This window comes from Ascaphus truei, chromosome 2 (assembly GCF_040206685.1).
Source record: "Ascaphus truei isolate aAscTru1 chromosome 2, aAscTru1.hap1, whole genome shotgun sequence".
NCBI classification, from domain to species: Eukaryota; Metazoa; Chordata; class Amphibia; order Anura; family Ascaphidae; genus Ascaphus; species Ascaphus truei.
In genome coordinates this window covers 275,676,079-275,693,728 of record NC_134484.1, presented here as the reverse complement: position 1 = coordinate 275,693,728, position 17,650 = coordinate 275,676,079, and the positions used below count along the sequence as shown (strand labels likewise).

At 44.0% G+C, this 17,650-nt stretch overlaps 1 protein-coding gene across 4 annotated transcripts in view; it reads left to right on the top strand.

The window, feature by feature from the left end:
- DNAH5 (dynein axonemal heavy chain 5) overlaps positions 1-17,650 on the top strand; it is a 463,741-nt gene that overhangs the window by 390,744 nt on the left and 55,347 nt on the right. For all 4 annotated transcript variants that reach the window (XM_075586253.1, XM_075586252.1, XM_075586255.1 and 1 more), the window contains 6 exons: positions 423-553; positions 3,351-3,504; positions 3,639-3,906; positions 4,506-4,737; positions 7,182-7,296; positions 11,299-11,475. In XM_075586253.1, coding sequence (XP_075442368.1) covers positions 423-553; positions 3,351-3,504; positions 3,639-3,906; positions 4,506-4,737; positions 7,182-7,296; positions 11,299-11,475 — 1,077 coding nt within the window. The remainder of the gene's footprint in view (positions 1-422; positions 554-3,350; positions 3,505-3,638; positions 3,907-4,505; positions 4,738-7,181; positions 7,297-11,298; positions 11,476-17,650) is intronic.

The following is a 17,650-nucleotide window of genomic DNA, read 5'->3' as shown; positions in this document are numbered from 1 at the left end:
CAACATAATGTTATATTATATAGATTAAAAGGAAAATATACAGTTGATAGAGAGGATACTTTAATTAAATTGTAATGTTGAGAGCAAATACTGACTTCACTTCATCCAATTTTATTTACCATCTGTCAAATTATTCTTACATTTAGGACGCAATATGCATATTACCAAAAATGATTAAGAAACAGATTTGGAGGAATTCCGCTTTTCTTTAATAAAAATAAAAGCCTTTTCACTGTTAAATGTTTTATGTTAAGCCATGCTGGCTGTTGATCAGAGCTAAATAATTTTATATACAGTAATTGTTCAGCACTGCACATTTAAAAGGTAAATCTTTTTAATGCATTTTTTTTTTTAGCTTGAACAAGAATGGCGAGTATTATACTGTATAAATTAATTTTTTATGGTACTGTAATGTTGCGCAGGTTTCTCGTATCATTCGTACACCACGAGGAAATGCCCTTCTAGTTGGTGTAGGCGGTTCAGGGAAACAGAGCTTGACCAAACTTGCATCTTATATTTCTGGATATAACACATTCCAGATCACTTTAAGCAGGTAAATGTATTTCTCCTCCTATTAATATATTTATCAAAGTCTCATCTACAAGACTAGGGAAAAACCAGTGTATGTCTTTTGGAGTGTAAAGGCTTAGCAACATTTGGAAAAGTTGAGTCATAGTCTCAACAAGCTATTTATTTTTAGCACCAAAGATAAAAAGATATATATTAATCTTATACTATATTAGTGAAAGCACTGTATGCCTGTCTGGATGTCCTATGTCCCTAGGGGAAATCTCATTGGTCCCTTGGCCCGCCCGCCCCCGCACACCTCTCATTGGCCTGAGGCGGAGTGACGGGCCAAAGGACGGGGACACACACCCTGTCCCCCCCCCCCCCCACCGGCTCCCGGACGGAGGGGAAGCGCGGCCCTCCTGCCGCCACCTTCAGGCTCCTCCCCCCTCGCTCTCAACCGGTTCCCGGAAAGACAGAGGGGAAGTGAGGCGCTACCTCACCGCCGCACCCTTAACTCTCCGTAACAACCCCACCACGTGCGCCGCCACCCTGCACCGGCTCCCGGACGGAGGGTAAGCGCGGCCCTCCTACCCCAGCCGCCAACGCTCCCTTACCTCCCCGGCGCTCCCTTACCTCCCCGGCGCTCCCTTACCCCCCCGCCCCTAACTCCCCGGCCGCTAACTCACCGGCCTTAACTCCCCGGCGTTAACTCCCCGGTGCTACCTCCCTGGCCACTGGGGGGCCAAGCAGCCTCCTCGGATCTGCGGCAGTCCCACTCTCCACCACCTCTCACTGGTGTGTGTGTGTGTGTGTGTGTGTGTGTGTGTGTGTGTGTGTGTGTGTGTGTGTGTGTGTGTGTGTGTGTGTGTGTGTGTGTGTGTGTGTAGAGGGACATTTTACTCCTGCCAACAATTTGTGCCTCACTTTCACCCCAACCCCTGCCCTTCACCCCCCCTCTACCCCTGCCCTTCACCCCCCCTACCCCTGCCCTTCACCCCCCTACCCCTGCCCTTCACCCCCTCTATCCCTGCCCTTCACCCCCCCCCTACCCCTGCCCTTCACCCCCCCTACCCCTGCCCTTCACCCACCCTACCCCTGCCCTTCACCCCCCTACCCCTGCCCTTCACCCCTCTACCCCTGCCCTTCACCCCCCCTACCCCTGCCCTTCACCCCCCCAACCCCTGCCCTTCACCCCCCACCACCCCTGACCTTCACCCCCCCTACCCCTGCCCTTCACCCCCCTACCACTGACCTTCACCCCCCCCATGCCTGCCCTTTGACTGACGCACGCACACAAACCCTGACTGATGCACGCACACACCCTGACTGATGCACGCGCACACCCTGACTGACGCAAGCACACACCCTGACTGGCGCACGCACACACCCTGACTGGCGCACGCACACAAACCCTGACAGCCGCACGCACACACACCCTGACTGACGCACATGCACACACTGACTGATGCACGCACACACACACACACTGACTCACGCACGCACACACACACACAGACACAGACACTGACTGACGCACGCACGCACACACACACACACACACACACACACACACATACACACGTACTGACGCACGCACACAACCCCTCACAGCCGCACACACACAACCCCTCACAGCTGCACGCACACAACCCCTCACAGCCGCACGCACACAACCCGACAGCCATACGCACACACACCCTGACGCACGCGCACACACACACACACACACTGATGCGCACACACACACACTGACTGACACACACAGAGACTGACGCACACACACACACACACACACACACACAGACTGACACACACACACACACACACACACACAGACTGACGCACACACACACACACACAGACTGACGCGCACACACTGACTGGCGCACACACACTGACACACACACACACTGACACACACACACACACACTGACACACACACACTGACACACACACACACTGACACACACACACTGACTGACGTGCACACACACACACTGACTGACACACACACTGACTGACACACACACTGACTGACACACACACTGACTGACACACACACTGACTGACACACACATTGACTGTCACACACATTGACTGACACCCCCCCACACCCACGCACACACACACACACACACACACACACACACACACACACACACACACACACACACACACACACACACACACACACACACACAGTGACTGACTGATGCACGCACACACACACTGACTGACTGACTGCCGCACGCACACGGACTGACGCGCACACACTGACTGAGGCACACACACACGCACACACTGACTGTGTGTGTGCGTCAGTCAGTCTTTGTGTGTGTGTGTTTGTGTTTCTGCGTCAGACTCACTGACGCGCGTGCACACACACACACAGTGACTAACTGACGCACACACAATGACTGACGCACACACACTGCATGAAGCTGTAAAGGGGGACAAACAGAGCTGTAAAGGAGGGAGGGGGGGGTAACTGGATTGATGTGAATGGGGGACAAACACAGAGAGGGGGAAGGGGAGAGGAGAGAGAGAGGAGCGGGAACATTACATCCCGGGCAACGCCGGGTCTCTCAGCTAGTAAATACTAAATAACAATCTTTTGCGCTATTGCTAGTGTGTTGGTATGTAACATATAAGATCATAAGGATAAGTATGTGTAAAGGTAAATCTCTTCTAATATTTTGGGATGATTTAAGTCCTGTATCTCATGTCTCAATTTTCTTCTTCTTATGATGTTTTTGGGTGAAATTTTTTTTTTTAACATTAACACGTATTTACATTTAAACATTAACCCTTTAAATAATGATCTATATTTTTCTTGCAGATCTTACAACACTTCAAACCTGATGGAAGATCTAAAGGTCTTATACAGAACTGCAGGTCAACAAGGCAAAGGCATCAGTTTTATTTTTACTGACAATGAGATCAAAGATGAATCTTTCTTGGAATACATGAACAATGTTCTCTCGTCAGGAGAGGTAGGACAATATTTAATTACCAGTATTTTGTTTTCTTTTTATTTGAAGTTTGTTTTTGCTCCTGGTAGGGAGGAGTACTGTCCATATACATTTTATTCTAGCCATAAGAAAGATTTTCAATTTACTCTCTACAGGTATCAAATCTATTTGCTCGGGATGAAATTGATGAGATCACCAGTGACCTTATCCCTGTTATGAAAAAAGAGTACCCTCGGCGACCTCCCACCAATGAGAACCTATATGACTTCTTCATGACTAGAGTCCGGCAGAATCTTCATGTGGTGCTCTGTTTTTCCCCAGTTGGGGAAAAATTTAGGAACCGAGCTCTTAAATTTCCTGCCCTCATTTCAGGTTGCACGATGGATTGGTTTAGCCGATGGCCCAAGGATGCTTTAGTAGCAGGTAAATTTGTGTATCTTGCGTAAAACTTTAGAACTTCCAGAATCATAGTAATGATAGGGAAATAGAGCATTGTTTTTCTTAATCAGCAAGTTCAGGTGTGTGGTGGGGAAGGGAACTGTGGTTTAAATACATACTGTAATACATATTATAATAAAGTTTTTGTTCATCTTAGTCCTCATGAATGTAGAGTTTACTGGAGATAACTGCCAGATAGTAACCCTAATTCTTCACAGGATGTGATATTAAGAAAATATACTTTACTATTAAAAAAACAGTACTATTGTAGTATTGTGTACATTACAGTAGATGATATGGCCATTATATCTTCAAATACTATGCAAATAAATGAGAAAAGCAGTAAAAGGACTAGAAGAGCACAAAGATGTTTAGTGCCAAAAGCCTCTGAAACATTTATCACCAACATGCTTTAAACATATGGTACAGAATATATGGATATAGTGCAACCTGCAGAAATATGACTGATTTAAATAATTGAAAATGTAACAATGCTGAGTAATACAATCATATTAAAATAATGTTGTAAAAAATATATATCAATGTATTTTTAATTTTTATTAATAAGGTCTGCATTTCTTTAGTGTCTGAACACTTCCTCTCTTCATTTGCTGTTGACTGCACCCCAGAGACCAAGAAAGAGGTTGTTGAGTGCATGGGTTCATTCCAGGATGGAGTGGCAGAAAAGTGTGTGGACTACTTCCTAAGATACCGTCGCTCTACTCACGTGACACCGAAATCATACTTATCATTTATTCAGGGATACAAAGCAATATATAAAGAAAAACATACTGAAGTTCAGACACTGGCAACCAGGTAGGCTATTCAATGCATTTTCTACTTTCCTTCCTAACCTGTTTGAACAATATGTGTACATTTTAAATCTAAAGTGGTGCAAGTTCCTTAAAGGAGCAATCCAAGATGTTTTTTTTCTTCTTTTCTTTATTTTTTTAATACAAGTTTGAAGCGGGGGTCTCCGGAACTGAACCCAATTTATTTCAGTTCCGTGGACCCCCTGCTTCTGGAGATACTTAACTCTGAAGGGGGTGTAGTATCTCTGCAATTTTCAGCTTCCTCGTCACATGGGCCAATAGGAAGCTGCACCAGAAGATGTTATGGCTTCCTATTGGCCCGCAGGGCCTGGGAGCTTTGAAAAGCCGCCATATAGTGAACCCTGGAGTGGCTACTGGCACCCCCTACAGAGTAAGTACCTTCAGAGCCAGGCGTTCCCCAGAGCTGAAATTAATGGGGTTCTGCTCCGGAGAGCCCCTGCTGTTTCAATCTGGTGTGTGTATATATATATATATATATATATATATATATATGTATATCTATATATATATATATCACATTAGTTAAGTTATGGTGGGTAAAAAAAGTGACAAAAAAACCTTCACCGTAAAGCATATAGCAAATCGAAATATTACTGTAAGCTCATTTGCATGTCTGCAACCCTGCCTTTCACCATTATCGCCCAGCATACAGTGCTTCCACTGCAGAAAGAGATTCTGGGAAATTACATGCAAATGAGCAAACAGTAATATTTCCATTTGCTATATGCTTTACGGTGGAGGCTTTTTTTTGTCACTTTTTACCTGTCAGCACAGATCCCAGCCTCAGTGTACAGTAACTGAAAGAAGGGCCATCCAAAAGCAGCAGCTGGTGTATGGATATGTACTGACAGTAAAGGCAAACATGCATTGGCTAGTACTAATGCACTGAATTAACCATATGTAAATCAAATGTTATAAAATGACTAATATGAATGCATGCTGAAAAAAAAATAAAGACTGGAAGTAAAAACTAATTGTCTAAGCAAATTAAACTAAACAAAAATTAAATATGTGAAACATGTACTTGTAACATATAGTCATCAATACAAGGCACTTATTGTGTGGTCCAAAACCAGTGTGTCAAATAATGTCTAATTTGTGTGTCAAGTATATAAACAGTATAGTCCAACTGTTAATATTCCAGCCTAAAGAATCCAGCGCAATAGAGTCAGCAATTAGCCAAATATACATTTCCAGTTGGAGTAGAGAAAGCATAAATAGATAGAGACCCAGAGCATCCCCTATTAATCCCAAATAGGTATACTGATCATCATCAACCACTGTTCATCATGAAAATTCCACCAAGCCAATCAGAGTACAATGGTATCATATATATCAAATAAACGTATACGGATACACAGAACAGTTAATCGTGTAGAGTAAATACAATCCAGGTTACTAGTATCATTCCGGAGTGTCAGTAATATCAATTATGATGGTAAATAATCTCAGTTGTATCTTAAAGTCTCAAATCCAGGATAGTGCAACTACTGCTACAGCGATATAAAATGTAGTAAGGCAAACAGACGAGATACACAATTTAGAACAAGTAGCCAAGGAGACTGAAAGCATCCCCTGGTATAATAATCTAAGTAGATCTAGCCTCTGCTGAGGTATATGGAAATAATTATTCAGCTGAAGAAGTCTCCACAGCAGCTGGGCCAAGTGTAGTGACCTACACAATGGAATCCATCACTGAACAAGAGAAGAGGAAGCAGGAAAGCTTCAATTCCTTATTTAAACCTCTATGCGTCAGGGTGTTGAGGTTAAAGATTAGACGTGCCTCCAGTTGAAGAAGTAATTTATTTATTTCGATCGCCTCCTCATTTAGGCCCAGGCACATGAGCTATCGGCATACAGCGAAAGGTTACCTGAGAATGACCTTTTTCACGAAAGTGTCTTGCAACAGGCTAGAATTTAAATTCTTCACAATCTTGTGGACAGAACAGGACTTTATGAATAGTCGATATATGTAGATCAATCAATTTGTTGAAAATGCAAGGTGTTTTGCCAATATAGTAAAGGCCACATGGACATCGTATATAGTGTACTATAATTTTAGTTTCACAGTTCAGGAAGTGGATGATATTAATCTTTGTGCCTTTGTATGGGTGGGTGTAGGATTTGCCAGTGATCAAATATTGACAGTAAACATTATGACATTTTACTGCCCCAACTGGTTTGGTAAGCCATTGACCTTGATGTGACTTTGACGTGCCACAGTACTTGTCAATAGGGTCAGTGTGGATAAGATTATCACCTATGCTCCTTCTCCTTTTAAAACAAAAAAGTGGTGGCAAGGAGAAAAAATGACCTATTGTAACATCACTTAACAATATGTGCAGTGTTTCAAAAAGCTATACAGTAAATATATTATAAATTTTCTTATATAAATATATATTCATCAAATACATGTTTGACTTTCAGAATGAATACAGGTTTGGAGAAACTGAAAGAGGCATCCGAGTCAGTAGCTGGTTTAAGTAAAGAGTTAGAGGTGAAAGAAAAGGAGCTTCAGATTGCCAACCAAAAAGCGGATATGGTCAGTTGTATTTGTAGTATATACAGTAGGATTAATTTATTTTGATTTAATGCCTTAGATGCTATTTCTCAAAAAACATTGACAATGAATCACCTACTGCCAGGTTCTCTATCATCCCTCAAAGTGTATGCTTAACTCATTCACCCTTGTCTACTTGGTGTCATTTTGAGAATTCACCTCCATCCACTTGTCCTTAATCACTTTTCCTACTCTGCACGGCTCTGTTCCAAACCACAAAGAGAAGCGTTACAAAACCTATTAGATAAATAACATTTTGACCTACAGTATGCATTTACACATCATATAAAATATTGTACTAAACCAACCACTAAATTAGCAGCCAATGTTGCCTTATGTACCTCATCATTTAATATGCTATATTTTTTTTTTTTTTTAATTCACTTAATTCTAGAGTAAATATTTTGGTTGCTAAAATTTAATTTTCTAGTAACATTGGCATTTCTTACCAGTAATGTTTGCATTTACATTACTGGTAATTATAATTTGTCATACAAAAGTATCTGGAGCCATCTGAAGTTAGGGTTTAAGAATTTGTAAAATAGGATGTAATTAAAGGAAGGAGCAGATAAGATAATAGTACAGGCTGAAAAAAAACTTAAATGCATGCTTGCTAATGCAAGAAGCCTGACAGATAAAATGGGGGAACTTTAATAGCTGCAAGGGAGCAGTATGATATCATAGGCATTACTGAAATATTGTGGGATGAAACTCATGACTGGACAGTTAATTTAGAGGATTATTCCCTTTTTCGGAAGGATCGAACAAATAGAAGGGGAGGTGGAGTATGTTTATATGTTAAACCGGATCTAAAACCTATTATAAGGGATGATGTTTATGAAGGGAATGATGACAATGTAGAGACTTTGTGGATAGAAATTATCAGTGGAGGTAAAAGTATTAAGAACATGTTTTTAGGAATATGCTATAAACCACCAAATATCTGTGAGATTGAGGAAGCTAAAATACTTTTGCAGGCAAAGTATCCTCACCGGGGAGGATACTTTGCCTGCAATTTCTACTACACGGCTTGGAGCACGCCGTAGACCGGATGGACTTTAAAGATCTCAGTGAGTTATTGATTTTCAGTTGTTATTTCATTGCGGAGTTCCCCAGGTGTTGTGGCTCATATTGTGCGAGACCTAAGGGGTCTGGGTGGGTCCACGGACTTCCCCCAGGCATCCTCAGACAGTCACTGCCAGACCACAGCCCAAATAGGGGTTATTAATACTATACAATTCCTCCACACTCTGCGCCTCCGGACACAGCAGCATTTTTATTAGTTAAGTGGTTTAAAGCCCTGCAGCACTGGCTTATTTTGGGGTGAATGTCCCTCAATGTTCTCTTTAAAATACTTTTGCAAATGGAGAAGGCATCAAAACTGGGTCATGTTTGCATAATAGGGGATTTTAATTATCCAGACATAGACTGGGGCAATGAGATTAGAATTACAACAAAAGGAAACAGGATTTTGGGGGTGCTTAAAGACAATTATATGACCCAAATTATTGAGGAACCAACCAGGAGAGGGGCAATACTGGATTTGGTCCTATCAAACAATGTAGAAGTAATAACAAATATTCAAGTCCTGGAACATTTGGGTAACAGTGATCATAACATGGTCTCATTTGAAATAAATGATCAAAAATTAGATTTCTTGGGTTCAACAAAGACCTTAAACTTTAGAAAGGCAGATTTTTTAATAAACTGAGGTCTAATCTACTAGTAATACAATGGGATGATGTTTTTGCAGGGAAAAATGTAGAAGATAAATGGGCAGTCTTTAAAACATTGTTAGAAAAGTACACTTATCAGTATATACCCTTGGGTAATAAGTATAAAAGAAATAAGTCCAAACCAATGTGGCTAAATAAACAGGTAGGGGAGGAAATGGACAAGAAGAGGAAGGCGTTTAGATTCTTTAAGTCAGAAGGGACGGAGACATCGTATCAGAATTATAAGGAATGTAACAAAAATTGCAAAAGGGCAATCAAATGATCAAAAATGGATAATGAAAAAAGGATTGCAATAGAAAGTAAGGTCAACCCTAAAAAGTTCTTTAAGTACCTTAATAACAAAAAATGAGAAAAGAAAATATAGGACCCTTTCAGTGTGAGATGGGTAGGCAGATTATTGGAGATAAGGAAAAAGCTGAGGTATTAAACACATTCTTTGCCTCTGTGATTACCAGGGAAGAATCAAGTTCAATAGTAGTGCCGCAGGAGGAAGCCACAACCTCCATATTAATGAACAATTGGTTAACTGAGGAAGAAGTTCAGAAGCGACTTGAAAAATTTAAGTAAATAAGGCACCTGGCCCCGATGGCATACATCCAAGAGTACCACAATTTTGGCGTAAAGCAGATGTGGTGCCTATATTTAAAAAGGGAGCTAGATCACAACCGGGAAATTACAGACCTGTAAGCCTGACTTCAATAGTAGGGAAACTACTTGAAGGTTTAATACAGGATAATATTCAGGAATACCTACAGTAATGGAAAACAAAATTATTAGTAATAGTCAGCATGGATTTATGAAGGATAGATCTTGCCAAACTAACCTTATTTGTTTCTTTGAGGAGGTAAGTAGGAATTTAGACCAGGGTAATGCAGTTGATGTGGTCTACTTAGATTTTGCAAAGGCTTTTGATACGGTTTCACACAAGAGGTTGGTGTACAAAATAAAGAAAATAAGACTCAGTAATAATATATGCACCTGGATTGAAAACTGGTTAAAGGACAGACAACAGAGGGTTGTCATAAATGGAACTTTTTCAGGGTGGACTAAAGTCGTGAGTGGAGTACCTCAGGGTCGGTACTGGGACCCCTGTTTTTCAACTTGTTTATTAATGACCTTGAGGTTGGGATCGATAGCAAAGTCTCCATCTTTGCTGATTATACTAAATTGTGTAAGGTAATAGAATCAGAGCAGGATGTAATTTCTCTTCAGAAGGACTTGGAGAGACTGGAAACGTGGGCAGGTAAATGGCAGATGAGGTTTAATACAGATAAATGTAAGGTTATGCATTTGGGATGCAAGAATAAAAAGGTGATTTACAAATTAAATGGAGATACAGTATATTGGGGGAATCCTTGATGGAGAAGGATTTAGGAGTGCTTGTAGACTGCAGGCTTAGCATTAGTGCCCAATGTCATGCAGTAGCTGCAAAGGCAAACAAGATTTTATCTTGCATCAAACGGGCAATGGATGGAAGGGAAGTAAACATAATTATGCCCCTTTACAAAGCACTAGTAAGACCACACCTTGAATATGGAGTACAATTTTGGGCACCAATCCTAAGAAAAGACATTATGGAACTAGAGAGAGTGCAGAGAAGAGCCACCAAATTAATAAAGGGGGTGACCAATCTAACTTATGAGGAGAGGCTAGCTAAATTAGATTTATTTACATTAGAAAAGAGGCGTCTAAGAGGGGATATGATAACTATATACAAATATATTCGGGGACAATAAAAGGAGCTTTCAAAAGAACTATTCATCCCACAGGCAGTACAAATGACTCTGGGCCATCCCTTAAGGTTGGAGGAAAGGAAATTTCACTAGCAACAAAGGAAAGGGTTCTTTACAGTAAGGGCAGTTAAAATGTGGAATTCATTACCCATGGAGACTGTGATGGCAGATACAATAGATTTGTTCAAAAAAAGGTTGGACGTCTTTTTAGATGGGAAAGGTATACAGGGATATACCAAATAAGTATACATGGGAAGGATGTTGATCCAGGGATTAATTCGATTGCCAATTCTTGGAGTCAGGAAGGAATTAATTTTTCCCCTCAATGGGGTTTTTTGTTTGCCTTCCTCTGGATCAATAAGTAAGTATAGATCTAGGATAAAGTATCTGTTGTCTAAATTTAGCATAGGTTGAACTTGAGGGACCTACGTCTTTTTGCAACCTCATCTACTATGTAACTATGTATGTAACTATGTAATCTGTTTTTATTACATTTTTATTTTCTTTGAAACTAGGTGTTGAAAGAAGTCACTGTAAAAGCACAAGCTGCTGAAAAAGTGAAAGCTGAAGTTCAGAAAGTGAAAGACAAGGCCCAGGCAATTGTAGATAGCATTTCAGCAGACAAAGCTTTTGCAGAAGAAAAACTGGAGGCTGCCAAACCTGCCCTTGAGGAAGCAGAGGCAGCTTTACAGGTCAGTTCAGTAATGAATCAGTTGATGGTTTAGATGGCCCTGCAATGGAGAAAGCATGGGTATCTTCTACAGGCAAGCTAGCTGTATACTTCAGTACAACTGGTTATTTTGATGTATGTCACGGGAGACCAGGTTATTGACACCTTTTTAGCGGGATCATACATTTAGCAAAACGAGGTAATTAAATAAATTTGTAATTTATTCCGTATAAATTCGCTTACACAAAATATAGATAGAATGACACACTTACTTTGGGATTGGGGTCGAAAACGAAACTTTACTAGGGGAAGGGAACTCTATGGGAGAGTTTTACCCTGACCGGGACTTAGCACGGAATCTCCTAAAACCCAAATCGGCATTAAGTTCCACATGCCACCGCTATGTTCTCTTCTGAGAACTTGGACCCTCCTGAGAACTTGGTCCCTCCTAACCGCGAGTTACTCCAAATCTGCTGGAACTAAAATCGGCATAAAATCCTAGCTGCACCCACTACGATCGTTTCTGAGAACTTGGGCGCAAATGTCGGGACTTAGACTCTGGCAGCTTTTCAGGCTTGAAATCGAAGCCGGTTGCTCTGATATTTGCGCAGAAGCAACTTTGAAAAGCCGCCTGCGCTCTTACTACCGGAGAACCACAATCTGATTGGTTCACAGGTTCTTATAGTATTCTGAGTTTCATTCACAAACCTTAGCAGTCAATCAACACGTGGGGAAATTCCCCAGCAGCCAATCAGAGCCAAGCCGGCTAGAAAAGCCGGGTCAGCAGGAAATCTGAAATCGCCAAGAGACATGCGCAAGCCTGCCACCACTCTCCCTGACTGTCTCAATGCCACACGCTGGGGCAGGCTCCACCAGGTCTGGCAGAGCAAGTGGCAGCCCGGAGGATTGCCATTGATCTCTGAACCTGGTACTCCGCTTTTCCCTAGTACTTCGCTTTTTTCTCCGCTAACCAAATGCTATTCTCACCTCTGGGCACCCTCTGATTGCTTTGAACTCTGATGTGCAGCAGACTTACCAGCACATATGGGTTAGCTCAGGCTGCCTGTTTGGATATTGGTTCTGATATACTTCTGAGTCTTGGGGAACAGTGGACAGACAAGGAAAAATGTTGTAGTTTTATTTCTATCTGCCTTATTCCCCACACACTTTCTTTTGGACTTACAGCAGAGACTGCGACTATTCTAACACAAACCAGTGGCAATCGCCAAAAAGACCCAGGTACACCCAGGTACATTCTGAATACATGCCTTAAACTTGCCTTAAACTAGCCCAGGCATTTCTGTATTGATTAATGGCCCATCAGATTAACAGCGGGGGTCCCTGGCAGTCCCATTAAACTGAATGGGACTGCCAGGGACCCCTGCTGTGTTAATCCTATGGGTCATTATTCAATGCAGAAATGCCTTAAGCTTGCCTTAAACAAGCCCAGCACATACCCAGAATGTAACCGGGCTAGTTTAAGGCAAGCTTTAGAATAGTCGTGGTCTCATCTGTAGACTGGACTCTCAGAGTCCCCCCTCAACCTTATATACGGTCGGGGCACCCACAAACCCTATACTGGTTGTGGGTCACCTTGGCACTAGCTAGGGTACCCCCCTTAACCTAGGGATTCCCTCAGCTACATGAATATATGTTTTATCCCTGTGCCCCATTCTTCTTTCTGGGCTGTGCTGAAGCAGTGTACCCTAGTGGCGAGTCACGCTTGCGTTTTCAAGGGGAGATATTGCAGGGGACAATGTGCCTACATGTATCCGAGAATCAGACATTATTCCCGGGTACATCTATAGGGGAACCGACAACTCTGGACCCCAACTTCCTAGGCACATTCTGTCATCGGTTCCTCCGCAAAACCCCTCTTGAAACACATACCCTAGCAATCCCTGCTTGCTGGAATGCCCAGAAAGGGAAAAACACAAAAAATACAATTATTATGTAGCAGGTGTACCCCTGGGGTACGGTACTACTTATGCTGCTTTCACCTGTGAGGCTAACCTGAGTCCTGAGCCTCCGCCACTGGGAGCCTGGGGTGTACTTACACTCGGTGCAGCGCCTCCACTGATAAGGGATCCCAACGTGGTTGGAGTGCTCCCTTATCAGAACCCACATATACAATACCACACGTGATTGGATAAACAGTATTTACTGATCAGAATAATAATAACCCTCAGTACATAACCAACATAACATTAGCCTGCATACACAACATGTATATCATCACACATATATAATGGAGTGTGTGCTCAGAATCAGTCTTGTACCACCTTAGTCCCTGATGTACCACTGTGCCAGGCACTTTAATATCTTAGTGTCCACCAGCTAGGAAGTCAGTGTGAGTGTGAGGGACAGTGCTTCCCTGTGTTGGGGCCCGTTGGTGCACTTTAGTATAATACCTTCCTGGTTAAGGTCCTAACCAGGAGAATCCGTGATGACTCTGCAACACCGCCACGTGATCCCACGCCGCACTGCGCTGCTCTCTGCAGAAATGGATGAACAAGCTGACTCCACAGGGGAGGGATCCCGGCTGGATGATCCTCTGCACACTGTCTCTGCTATGGAGTCAGATACTCTACCAGCACTCAGGTGGCACTGTCAATAAGGCATTGTCCTGCCGTATGATCTGCCTCAAGCTATCAAGCTATGTGAAAGATCCCTGCATTAAGGTCTTCCCTACAGCAAGCACTCTCAGCACCTCTACAGTGACTCAAGGGACTAACTGGGCCCTGGGGGTTTGACCTTTGGCCTAGTCCCTGGAGCACTGTTCCGTGGACCCACCTGTAGCTTCAGGCTCCTGGTCTTCACTGACTGCTTCCTCTCCCAGCAGGCAATAGTCCTTCCTGCTCCTTTGGCAGAATCCTGCAGCCTTACTGGCTCCCTGGTATCAGGTGGTGTCACTGCCCCTGAGCATCATGGGGATTGTAGTCCCGCCTACAGCCTTTAACATAGGGAGCATCGTGCTCTCCCTCTAATGACTGTCGCTCCGCACCTCGCGCTATTGCAACTCCTGTAATGGCCACTGTGGGGTTGCCCTGTACAGGCGCAACCTCTCAGGCACTATGCTGCTTCCCGCGCATGCGCGACTCAGCGTTCGTGCGCATGCCCACCCAACATGGCGGTGCCCTGCTGCGGGAGCCACCGGCACCTCTATCACCCTGCCTGCACTCTGGAGGTAAGGGGGGGAACTAGAGCATGGGGAGCTCGATGGGGGTACCCGGCTACATCCTCCCCCTGGTGGAAAAGTCAACATCCCCGCTTGAACCAACAATACACATCAACATATATAATAAAAAATACAGTTCAGTGTACAACTTAACGATCAACTTTAAACGAGATTGTACATTTCTACAAACATATTTATAACTGAGGCTAGCTTGGCTTTAGCTTTCTGCTGAGACTCATAGTGAGGTGCCCCTAATGAATCATAAGCCACTCTACTGGGAGGGCATCTCAGTCGCTGACTTCTGTGAGTCTCGTCTCCAATACTTCATCTTGAGAGATACCATCGTAGGCTTGAGGGCTAGACTCTCTTGCAGAGGGTGAACCAGTTTGGGAAAAGTCTCTTTGTAACTGAACATTGTCTCTTTGGGGCACAAAACTCAGAGTGGTAGGATTTAACGGTTGGTTATTTGGTGAACCTCCTGACGATGGGTCTTGAATCGCAGGCCCCTTACTCTTTGCTCCTTCGGGAGGTGCCCACCAGTCTCTGTTGGATTTTCCCTCCAAAGGGTCTTGAATCATTTCATCGGTGGCTCCTGATGTCTCGGTAGACTCTTCAGGCCCACTATCGGTTGCTACTGTCTCTGTTTCTGGATCACCTTCTCCCAGTTGTGGGATAGGTAACAAATGGTTTCGGTGCCAAACCTTTACCCGGCCGTTCACGTCACATATGCGATAGACAGGGAGGCCTGGCATTTGGGACTCTACATGGAAAGGTCCCTCTCTCCAGCGATCAGCTAACTTGTGCTTGCCAGGAATTCCTAAGTTGTGTAGGAGAACTGCATCTCCCGGTTGGAGTTCTCGGTAGCGTACTTGGTGATCGTACCTCCTTTTGTTATTGGTGTTCAGTCTAGCGGTAGCTCTTTCTGCTAACTGATAGGCATGGTGCAGACTGTCCTGGAGTCTCCTCACATATCGATAATGAGCCATTTTGGGTACCCCATCGTAGATACCCGCAGGCGTATGTCAATCGGGCTTCTCTTCCAAACATCTGAAGTATGGTGTGTACCCTGTGTATTCGTGCCTAATGCAATTGTCGGAATGCACCAAGGCCTCTACATGTTTGCTCCATTCTCCTTTTTGGGAGTTTTTCAGAGTACCTAACATGTCCAGCAATGTCTGATTGAATCTTTCAGGGAGCGCATCTCCCTCTGGATGATAAGGAGTAGTCCGTGATTTCTGAATATTCAACAGGGTCAACAGCTCTTTGATCAATTTACTCTCGAAATCTCGCCCCCGGTCGGAGTGCATCCTATTGGGCAGACCATAATGCACAAAATACTTTTCCCACAGCACTTAAGCCACTGTGGTAGCTTTCTGATCTTTCGTGGGAAAAGCTTGGGAGTATCGGGTGTTGTGATCTGTCACTACCAGCACATTTCCTATACCCTTTGATTCCGGCTCTATGCACAAAAAAGTCCATACATACTAAATCACTAGGCCCGGAGCTTTTGAGATAGCCCATTGGGGCAGCGCGGGTGGGAAGTGTCTTCCTATGAATGCACCGTAGACATTTCCTGCAGTGTTGTTCAATGGACTCCCTCATTCTAGGCCAGAAAAATCGGTCTCGCACTAAACCCAGAGTCTTATCCACCCCCAAATGTCCATGATCATCATGAAGTGATCGTAAAACTAGGCCTTGCATACGCTGGGGTAGAAATAGTTGTCGACGGTCGGGATGATTATGAAACTGAACAACCCTATAGAGTAAGCTGTTATCTATCTCGAACTTATCCCATTCTCTCATGAGAAGACTCACATCATCTGGAGGAGCCCGTTTCACTAGAGCCAACTCATTCTTATGTAGAGCTTCCTGATCAGCCTTAGCCGCAGGATCCTGCATCTGTGCTAGTACTAGTTATTTCCAAGTGAAGATAACCATCAGGATGGCAGTAAGCTCATGGGAGGGCTTGCGGTCGACACCCCAAGGAATCTGCCACTCGCAGCTCGGAGAATGCCACTCGATTGTTAACAATTGCAGCAGTGGAACACAGGGCTCTCATTCCTGGCCCTGGAATTTCTTCCCAAGGACCATCGTCGGCGGTCTCACCCAATCCCGATCTCCTAGATAGGGCATCGACTCCTATATTGAGAGGTCCAGGCTTATATTTCAAAGAAAACTGGGAATTGGAGAGGGTGGCCAACCATCTATGACTGGTCGCATCTAACTTGGCTGTGGTGTGTACATAGGTCAGTGGATTATTGTCTGTTCAGACTTCGAAGGTGACCCCGTATAGGTAGTCATGTAGTTTTTCAGATACGGCCCATTTGAGAGCGAGGAACTCCAATTTGTGGATGGGATAGTTCTTTTCACTGGGAGTCAAACTTCCCCTGGCATAGGCCACAGGGCGAAGTCCAGTGGGGTACTTCTGGTGTAGCACTTCTCCCAATCCATTGAGGCTGGCATCCACGTGCAAGATGTAAGGCTTCTCAGGGTCAGCATAGGCTAGGACGGGAGCTTCGGTCAGACTCTTCTTCAGCCCCTTAAATGCTTCTTCCCAAGCGGACGTCCACCGATCCCCGAAGGGTGTTCTTGGGGTGGTCTTCTCCTGCTTGGGTTCTTCTGGATAGGCCTTCAGCAGATTGTTCAACACAGCCGCCTTTTTGGAGTATCCATCCACAAACTGCCTGTAGTAGCCACAGAACCCGAGAAAGGACCTCAGCTCCATCACATTCTCCGGTCTTGGCCAATTCACCACCGCCTCTACCTTAGCCGGCTCGGTGGCCACTCCATCCGCAGACACTATATGGCCTACATAAGTGACCGATGTTCGACAGAAGCGGCACTTATCCAAGGAGAGCTTCAGGCCTTCTTTCCCTAAGCGATCCAGCACTTTCATCAGCCTAGTCTCATGTTCTTCAAGCGTGGTTCCGAACACAATTATGTCATCTATGTAGACCAGACACTCACGAGGACACATACACTACCGACACACTTTATTAAAGTGTGGCCGGTTCCGCAA